This window comes from Zeus faber (genome assembly GCF_960531495.2).
Source record: "Zeus faber genome assembly, chromosome: 6".
Classification (NCBI taxonomy): domain Eukaryota; kingdom Metazoa; phylum Chordata; class Actinopteri; order Zeiformes; family Zeidae; genus Zeus; species Zeus faber.
The window spans coordinates 7,090,587-7,101,314 of NC_137201.1; the positions used below are offsets into that span (position 1 = coordinate 7,090,587).

At 45.7% G+C, this 10,728-nt stretch overlaps 1 protein-coding gene across 1 annotated transcript in view; it reads right to left on the minus strand.

Annotated features, from left to right (window-relative positions):
• Positions 1-7,998, minus strand: part of tgm2l (transglutaminase 2, like) — a gene marked incomplete at both ends in the record, with an annotated part of 23,306 nt that extends 15,308 nt beyond the window's left edge. Inside the window, 3 exons of the mRNA XM_080002372.1 lie at positions 1-99; positions 205-352; positions 7,356-7,998. The exon at positions 1-99 is cut by the window's left edge and continues 9 nt beyond it. Of these exons, the coding sequence (XP_079858498.1) occupies positions 1-99; positions 205-352; positions 7,356-7,998 (890 nt within the window). The remainder of the gene's footprint in view (positions 100-204; positions 353-7,355) is intronic.
• Positions 7,999-10,728: the final 2,730 nt, after the last annotated feature.

The window sequence follows — 10,728 nt, forward strand, 5'->3', positions numbered from 1 at the left end:
AGTGGAGATGACGAGGGGCGGATGATCCCGGCAGCGAGAGAGTCGCGGATGTAGGTCTCCATGGACTCCTGTTTGGGCCAGGAGAAGTTATACAGGCGACTGCAGAGGAGGGGGGCGCCTGGCAGGAGGTTGATTGCGCATTCATAGGGGCGATGAGGCGGTAGGGACTGCTTGCTGAAAACAGGGGCCAGGTCCAGATATTACGATGGAACGGAGTACAGGTTGGAGCTCTCGCGGACCTCCAGCGGCGCATCCGGCGGCGGGGTAGAGGCCGAGCGGAGGCAGTGGGCGTGGCAGTGCATGCTCCAGGCGCTCACGCTACCCGACGCCAGTTCATCTGGGGCTTGTGGGTCTGGGGGGAATGGATGAGGAAGAACCCCAAAGACTCACGGTGGTTGCCGGAGAGTAGCAGCTCGAGGGGGGCTGTCTGGTGGGCAATCCGGGTCAGAAGTGACCCGGTCAGCCCCTTGACCTCGAGCGGTGTGGGGAGAGGGACGGGTGTCTGCCCTAGCTGGCGTGCTAGTCCCCAGTCGAGAAAACTCTCATCCACCCCGGAATCTATGAGAGCGGAGGAAGAGAGTGTTTTACCCCCCCACGAGAGGGTAGCCGGGAGCAGAGGACGGGAGAGAGGGTTGTAGCTGGAGTGGCCGGAATGTAACCCTACCGAGGAGTCGTCCTCTCCCGGCCGGACCAGTAAGGTGGCTCGGAGGTGTCCCGGACGGCCGCAATACAGACATAGGACTAGGAGCTAGGAGCTAGGAGCTAGGGGCTAGGGGCTAGGGGCTACAGGCTAGGGGCTAGGGGTTAGGGGCTAGGGGCTAGGGGCTAGGGGCTAGGGGCTAGGCCAGTAGCAGTACAACCTGGGTAAGCTAGTTGACAGTCTGGCAATGAGTGACTGGGGAGCTGGAGAATAAATTCTGTGTGGGTGATGCAGGTAATTGATACCAGGTGTGTGAAATTGGCCTCAGGGAGGAGCCGCAGATGGATCAAGAGCGGCCTCTAGTGGTGCTGGGGGGCCGTGGGCCTAACACGGTTTCGTTCGAAACACACTTGTTTCGTTCCGTTCTAGTGTTAAGGCTATCATTGTCCACTGTGAAAGGATCCAGCCACATATTTTTTATACAGAGTACACAGTGAAGGACACGCATAACCTCATGTACTACTCCCAGTCACAGTCTTCACATACGTGGCAGACCATCCACATTATTACCACTACATGATAAGCACTATAAATATCCTCTTCTCGCTCATAAAGTGACGTTTATGGACACATGCATTGACTCACTTGAAGTTACGACTCCACCAATAAAACTCCCGATGGCTCCTTGGTGTTAACCAACGACTCAATTCAGATAGAAATAAACTGGGTTGGTTTCACGAACGTCAGCTCATTTTGCCTGTAGGGTTTTTACGTTCGGACCCAATGTCAATTGAAAAGTAGAGCAGCAGAGCAAAGGGCAAGAAAACTCATTGAGCAAATATGCTTTTTGGTGAAATAGTGGACCTGACTGCTTGGAATACACGTAATACAAGTTGAGGAATGCCAGGACACGCCTGTTTTTTGGGGAAAACAGGGAGTCTGCTCTGTTCCCTCAACATTTTCTTATCTCACCAGAGTGTTAAACCACAGAACAGGAAGTAGAGCACACACTCAGTCAGTTGTCTCCAGTCCATTTTTAAGGTCATCATTATTAATGTGTCCTTGTGAAGAGATTTGTTTCTAAACACATTATACATGTTAGAAAGCAATTGCTGAAAACATGTGAAAAGATTGTGAACAACGTAGTACTGAATTGTGGAATCAGACCGTTACTCACCATTTTTGTGGTCCAGATCTTTTGGGCCGGGCTAAATCATGACTGAATGACGCACGGTGGCCCAACTTGGCATGGCCCCTCCCCGAACACAAATAATATATACTTTGTATATACAGTATATATATATATATCTTAGATACAGTATATTATATGAGTAGAGTGCATTAGCATCAGTGGTTCTCCCACTTAATTGTGCTTGTACAGCCTACACAAGTTTGCTATCTAGCTATGGCACCTTCATCCCGCAAATGAATCTCCCTGGATGCTAGAATGTACATAACAGCTTGGTCTCCTTATTTACATTTCCGTTCCGTTCCGAGCGTGGTGGTACGGGCTATTTTTCATTGTTTTGATTCTGTTCTTAAGTTCAAAATAGAACATGAGAAAATGGGATATTTGTTACAGGGAGCGTGGTGGCTCCCCCAGCTCCTTGTGCTAGCGGACAGCGGGGGGAGTCATGGCTCATGGCTCATGGGAGTCATGGCTCGGCGTGTGCCCGGGGAGAGCCGCGCTTCCCGGGCACACAAGGACCAGAACAGAGCCCTGCCGGAGACAGCAGGACTCTGTTCCGGCTCTCCGGGATCACACGGAGCTGTGGGAGCCACCACGCTCTCTGCAACAAATATCCCATTTTCTCATGTTCTATTTTTAACTAAAGAACAAAATCAAAACAATGAAAAACAGCACGTTTATGGTTCTGATTTCGGATCGGTGCTATTTGACACTTGAGAGAGGCTGCACCTATCCCGCGATTAGGCGTTGTTTGAACGCCTTCAGCAGACACCGGCCCCAGCGTTTCAAAGCAGAGGGTACTACCTTTTTTCCCCGATTTTGAAACCTAATTTTATGTACTTCGATTTTTTTAATCATTCAAATTTGGATGAGTGGTTAATAACACATTTTTTCTGTGGTTTAACAGACTCAGAACATATTTATTTTTGTTTGACAGGGACTTCAAATCACAGTCAGTTTGGGGGTACAGTATAAGTAAACACAGTATTGATACCCAAGCCCATTGTAGGCTTAGGCAGAGATCTAAACCTAAGAAGTTAAAAATGGAATAAACAAACCTAACAATTTACAGGTACTCCTCACTTAACAACCTCCCTGTTTAACAACCGTTCTGACTTACGACCAGATCTCCAACCAGTCTGTATTGTACACTGTGTACAATACCGCAGCGTCTCACCGGCAAGCATCTCATCGCGCATCACCCTTTTACAGAATACTATATACACTATATACACTATATTCACTATATACACTATATACACTATATATACTATATACACTATATTTACTATATACACTATATATACTATTATAATATAGATACCATATATACACTATGTACACTATATACACTATATGCACTATATATACTATATATACTATATATACTGTATACAATATTTATATACTATATACACTGTATACGTTATATATACTATATACACTATATACACTGTGTATATCTCATCACGCATCACCGCTCTCAGTCTCGTTCCCGCAGTCTGTCAGTATTCACTATACTTGCATTGGCAATGGCCACACCCCCTTACTGTGAAATAACATGAGTCCTCGCTTATCAGCGACCTGGTCCTAGGAACAGGCCCCTGTCGTTAAATGAGGAGTACCTGTACTAGAAACATTTACCTAAAGATAACCAGTGAACCACAAATATTTGGTAATAAAAAGAAACCTAATGAGTAACATTAAATATAAACCTAGAAATTGGCAATACAATTAACCTAAAGTGTAAGCAGTAAACAGCAGAAAATTTGGCAATGTACAGCAATCCTAGAAGTTAAATAGAAGTTACAGTAGGGAAATTTGCAATATACAATTGACCTAGATATTAACAATAAAATAAGAAACAGCAAACCAGAAAAAAAACCTAAGCAGGAGGAATGACCTGATGATAAACAATAAGAAATAAAAATGAATATTAGGATTTATCTGTAAACACTAAAAATATACCCAGAATAAATAATAAGCAAGAAAAGAATTGGCAGTAAACCTAAAAATTAATAGTAACATTTGTAAGAAGCAATATTGGTCTTTCATATGTCAATGTTTAATAAAGGTCTTACGCAGAATTGGAAAAATCTATCTGCCATGCGGTTCCCCACTATGTTGATCCTGTTTTTTGAAAGTCACATTCTTCGCGGAGCTGCCCGACATGGCGGAGGGAGGCGCATGGCGGACGCTCTGCGCCCTTGGCTGATCGCTGTGGGTTGGCCGCCACCGGGTACGGGAGGTGGGCGCACTGGGGCGCGTTTGGGTCCGGGGAGGAGGGGGTTTGCGTGGTTGCTCCCCAGCCTGCTGCGCCCCTGGATCAATCCAGTCGCGACCCGCCTATCTCTTCCAGTGCCAAAGCGGGGTGCAGGCTAGGTGGGTGGGGATGCGACAGGCAGCTGCCATCTTGCCTGTCACGCTCCTGCCCAAGACTGCTTCTCGTCCGTCCCAAAAATTTTAATCCCACTCACATTAGCTTAGAACACATACAATGCTGTATCCCAATCTTACTCCAAACAACACTCCATTAGACCAAGGCCTGCGGGACAGGAGGGGTGCGAGTGATCCCGGTTCGACTTGCCTGAAGGACTCGCACCCCCAACCCCGTAATTTTAACCGCAGTTACCAACAGCACACATTGAGCACTGGGGGTTTTTTTTGTTTTTTTTTCCGGGGTGGTGGTCGCTGGCGGGTCGGTGTGGGGGCATGGTTGGAGTCCTGACGGCTTGCGCTTGGTGGCTTGGGATGTGCTGCAACCTGGCCGTGCCATGATCCGGGCCCACGGTCTGTGCCCTGTGCCCGTGGCCCGGGTTCTGTGCCAGCGACGGCGTCTTGTGCCTGCGCTCGGGGGTTGGTTGTATGTGTGCGCCCCTGGGGTGCGCGGTCTCCTCGTGGTCCCTGGGACTTGGTCATGCTCCTCGGGCTGGGCGTGGGAGTTGCTCCACGGCCCTCTGGCTTCTCTGGGGGTCCGGGGGTCTTCCGTGGCCGCAGGGCAGGGTACCCGGGGATCTCCTGCAGCCGGGGGTTGTCCGCGGGGAGTTCGGGGGGGCTTCGGGGCCCCTTGCGCTGCTTGGAGGCGCCGCAACATAAAAACAACCTTCTACACCAGTACCAATGGGGATAAGTCATGCACACTCACCGGTGGACATCTTACACACACACACACACACACGTACGCACACACGCACACCTGCTTGGAGAGCACTCCAGCATCCTGGGGTGCTTTCCTCTCCTTTCCTCCTTCATTTACTGCCATAACTTTGACAGGAAGAGGCCACGTGACCAGTTATAGTTCCAGTTTTCCTGGACCTAATTCAGTTTTTCAATACATGTTGTCTTCCAATGTTCATGTTTTTGTGTAAATGTTGTTTGTTTCTATGTTTAATTGTCTCACCCGTGGTGATTCTCCCCCTCTTGGAGTAGTGATCAGTTGTTTATAGACCCAAACATGATAAATAGTTCTCCAAAGAGGGGAGTTGGTGGTGGCTCTCCATAACCACAAACTGTGCGCTTGTCATCCTACAGGTCGTCCACAGGACAGAGTTATTACAGCAGTTGTTGATGATTTAAGAATTAATAAAGAGTTGCATTGCAGTTTGAGAACTTGAACTCCACCTGCAGACTAACTCTGTCCTAGATGCAAATGGCACAAATACTCTGTGTTGTATGCCCAGCATGCTGACAGCACAGGTTAAAAAAATAAAATAAAAAAGAAAGTCACATTCTTTAATCTTACTTCCCTCAATTTCCCTGTCTCATGACCTCCTGTTCTCTCTGGTATTTCCTGCACTTGATAGGAGTAAGAAAGTATGATAGATGATAGTAAGAGTGCTCTTCCTTAACCAATCTGGGGGATGTGCAGTGCTTTTAGTCCCCTTCCTAATCCTTTTACTTTTAATATTTAAAATTCTACACAATAAAATATACAATGGTTGAAAACTATACTAATACTCCAACTGGCTGGTTTAGAATTTGAAACTACAAAAATAAGTGTCTGAAAATCTGGTACTTAAGTGTGGTATCTGAAAGTATACTTACTATAGTATACTTTTAATATATTAAAAATGTATACATAAAGTTGTGTAACCACTCAAGTTATTCTTGGTGTGTTAGTTCACTTTGCTGCATATCTAAGCTGTACTTAATATATGTTTACATATCTTAAAAAATATAATTTTCATGTATTTAGTTGCTTTTCACAACCAAAATAACTTTTAACACGTATACTAATGTACAGTTGCAGTTAGATTCATGTATTATCAAACTTTTTATATATGTACAAGTGTAAACACACTACACTTGCACTGCATATTAATGACTATAGTATACTAAAGCTGCACTTTAATCTTGTACATAAAAGTAAAAAAGCAGAAAATATCAGAAAATATACTTATACCAGTATACGAACAAAAACTTCGGTCATAAATATACTTTTAACTCACTTTATATACTAAAAATATACTTGGAATTGGGAAGCGGAAACTTGGTATTGGACACTTGGGTATCTGATCTTTCTATTGCTGACCCTCATTCTGAAACTTCCCCTCATATACAGTATATCAGAGATCACATTCAACATTTACCAGAACCAAAAATGCATCCTCTTTTTTATCTCTTTCATAGCATGGTATTTTTTCCAAGTGTCAAGTAATTAACTTATAAACAACATACCATGTTACTGTTATTAAATGTTGTCATCATCAGCACCATTATTGATAGTGTTCCAGACAAATTTGCTGCTTTTTCTTTGTTTTTTTTTTGTAAAACTGTTTGAAACAGAAGAATGGCAGAACCTACGAAAACGGTTATGTCTTGTTTGGAACGCATGTCACAAACATCTTATAGTTGAAGTATGGTCAACTTGGCTAAAAGTATCTAGAACACAAGAATGACATAACCTACAAACATGGTTGAGGTATCGTTTAAACTGGTACGTCACAAGCATCTCATGGTTAAAGGTTCACTCAAATCGATCCACATATGGAGCAGAAAGGAGTGAAAAACAGAACAAATTTCACCCCAAATATTCAGCTGGTCCTGCTTGACTGACATGACACTATTCGTAAACAAAATGAACAAGATGAGATTTAAAGTAAGCTGCTTTATTTATTTATTTAATTTTGTTTGTTTGTTTGTTTGTTTATTTATTTTGGTTATAGACAACCACCACCAGCCCCCCTCTTTGGAGAACTATTTATCATGTTTGGGTCTATAAACACCTGATCACTACTCCAAAAGGGGGAGATTCACCATGGGTGAGACAATTAAACATAGAACCAAACAACATTTACACAAAAACATAAACATTGGATGACAACATGTATTGAAAAACAGTTAATGAGGTCCAGGAAAACTGGATCTACAATTGGGCACTTGGCCTCTTCCTGTCATAGCTATGGCAGCAAATGAGGGAGGAAAGGAGAGGAATGCAACCAGGAGGGTGCTGGGGTGCAGGTGTGGTGGTGTGTGGTGTGGACCTCTCGAGGTCCAGCCAGTTCCAGTCCCCAAGGCGCCGGCCACCTTGCCCAAGGTCCAGCCGTTCCAGTCCCCAAGCTGCGGCCGCCTCTCCCGAGGTCCACCCGGTTCCAGTCCCCGAGCCGCCGGTCGCCTCTCCCGAGGGCCAGCCGGTTCCAGTCCCCGAGCCGCCGGCCGCCTCTCCCGAGGTCCAGCCTGTCCCTGTCCCCGAGTCCTCGGCCGCCTCTCCCGACGTCCAGCCCGTCCCAGTCCCCGATTCGTTGGCCCCCTCTCCCGAGGTCCAGTGCATCCCTGCCTCCAAGCCATCGGCCGCCGCTCCTGAAGTCCAGCTGGTCCCTGCCTCGGAGCCGTCGGCCACCTTTCCCAAGGTCCAGCCAGTTCCTGCCCTGAGGCCGGGTAGACCCCCCCGGGCGGTCCAGCTCCGGGACCTGGCCCCCTGGTGTCCCTCACGAGCTGCCTTGCTCATCAGCCCTGCGGCCAGGTCGATCCCCCGGTCACCCTCCTGAGCAGCCTCGCTCATCAGTCCTGAGGCCGGCTCCACCCCCCGAGCAATCCGGCTACCGGACCCTGCCACCTGGTCGCCCTCCGGAGCTGCCTTGCCTATCTGCCCTGAGGCCAGGTCGACCCACCGAGTGGTCCGGCTCCTGGACCGAACCCCCTGGCCGCCCCCTGGAGCTACCTCACTCATCTGCCCTGAGGCAGGGTAGACCCACAGAGCGGTCCAGCTCCTGGACCCAGCCCCTGGTCGCCCTCCAGAAGGCCTCCCCTACCTGCCCGGATGCCTGGGCAGGGGCGCCTACTCCTTTTGTCACATCCTTGTCACTGCACACCTGTCCCCAGATAGTAATCCCAGCTGTCATCACCTTCCTCGTCACTCCTTTTGTATTTAACCTGGTCCCATTCACTCTGTCGATATTGGATCGTTGCATGTGTCCTCGCATGTCTTCTGGCATGTGTTTGACGTCTGTGTTCCTGTCTGTTTCCCTGGGTGTGTGCCCTGAACTCCCGATTCCTGATTCTCTACCGGCTCCTCTGCTCCTGGTTCCTGGTTTCTGATTCCCTGCTTGGTTGTGAGTCCCTGCCTTCCCCGTCACGAGTCCCTGCCTGTCCTGATCCCCCTTCTGTTGTCTGTTCCTGATTCCCTGCCTGTCTACATTTTTAACCGCTGTATAAACTCCAAAAACCATGTGTCCTGCATTTGGGTTCATCCTGACCATCATCCCTAACAGTTAACTTTTGTGAGACCAATTTGTAATTGAGTATTGATTTAAGTTGCTGTCATTTATTTATATACAGTATTGCTTAATTTGGTATGACTTTTATTTTGAAGGCTCAGCTTGGCTGCGTTCTTGTGAGTGCAACGCTTACTCTATTCCAGTCGGAAGCAGCTAGCACGAACTTTGTGTATGCTTGGGTGAAACATTAACTGGTCAGGAAGGACTTGAATATAAGATATGAATCGTCGGGAGGGGATGTAAGTAGTTTCAAGGAAGATTGAAAGGCTGTTTCCCTCCTTGTAGCATGCAGCCAACGAGGTATTTTGTTTCATTGTATTTTACTTTAGTGAAATGTTAATCCACATGCTGTGCATGCTATTACTTTATGTTAAGCTAACATGGTGTTTATATGTTCTCTTCAACTATGTTAAATTTTCACGGTGGAATTGGAGAGAAGTCTTCAATAAACCAGTAGCAAGGAAACTACTTGTGTCTGACTGTGCTTCGAGGGAATTACAATGAAAACTCAGAAGTGGAGGCTATTTGCCATTTGATACAGATGTTATCTAAGTATTATAGATATACATATTAAGTGAACTAAGCTTTTTATTATTTGCACATTTTCAATTTCTAAGTGCATTGTGAAATACTGCTATTGAAATTCATTACTTTTGATTTGCTTAAGCTTTAAAGTATTTACATTTAAGTGACATTTACATTTGAGTAAGTGTTAAAGGTGGATTTAGAAGGTTTATTTATTTTTTACATTTTCTATTTACAAATTGAGACAACTTAAAACAGTTATTCGAAAATGTCAGAGCCAAGTGAGTCTACAACTGATGTAAGGGACAGTGTCAGGGATAGTGCAAATTCTCAAGACCAACGGTCTTGAGAAGGTCAAGTGGATGATGCTGAAGCCCTGTACAGAAAAGGGTGAAGAAATGCAAGACAACAAAATTAAAGCACTTCAATGACGGTTTAACTACATTTACGGCAAATGGAAAACACAAGTTAAATCTTATAAGCAGCCATTATCACAATCAACAGAGCCTGTATTGGATGATTTGCTTAATGATATTGTCGGTGACGTCACAGGTCTTTCTGCAGATCTTCAGCGTGTTTATGATGAACTATGTTAAGTCTCAACTCCAGAAGAGGACATGCGTCGAAGAGTGGATCTGTGTGCGGAGATTTCTAAGTTCATTGTATTGAGAGCCTCAAGTCGGATGAATGGAATGATTCCAGAAAGAGAATAGACTGATTGGCCTGAAGCAGGCTTTCTTTTTGACTCAAGCTCCAGCTGACTCAAGAAAAGGAACGATTGGAAATACAGTGCCTAGAAGCAGTAGCTATAAAAAAAAAAAGATAGCTGCTCAAGAGGCAGCAGTCATAAAGCGTTGTTTAGAACGGGAAGCAGAAGAGGTGAAACAAAGAATAAAGAGAGAGGAAGAGGAAAAATAAAAGCTCAACTGGTAGAAGAGCATGCAGCACTACAAAGGACTCTTGAAGAAAAACAGAGAAAGATACAGCATTTGGAGGCCATGACAGATCTTAATGCAGCACGAGCGAGAATGCAGGTGTACGATAGAAGAAGGGCGGAAAGACATACTATAACAAGAGATGGTAGCAGATAACCAAGTGTCGGCTCCCCTAAGTCTTCTGTCCCTGTATATGCCTTCCGTTCCACAAGCTGTGACCATCTCCTCAAATGAAAGTATAGCAGAGCTCATTAAGGTGCTGGCAGATGCTTTAAGTGCCAACAGAATTCCAATTCCTGAACCCCCAGTATTCAGTGGGGATCCATTGAAATACAATGACGGGAAACTTTCTTTTGAAATACCGATCGGCCAGAACAACATTCAAGACAAGGAGAAGATATACTACCTACATAGATATGTAAGTGGACAAGCTAAGAATGCACTTGATGGCTATTTCCTACTCAGAACTAAATCTGCCGTTGTTGCTGCGTGGGAGATTTTGGAAGAGAGATATGGAAACCCATTTACAATTGCAAAAGCGTAAAGAGACAAGCTACAAGCGTGGCCCAAGATTGGATCTAAGGACAGCTTTGAGCTCAGAGAGTTTGGCAGTTTTCTCCATGGTTGCGAGGCTGCCATGGTCCACATCAAGGCATTGGACATCTTGAATGTCTGTAATGAAAACAGAAAAATTCTTTCAAAGTTACTGGACAGGCTAATGGC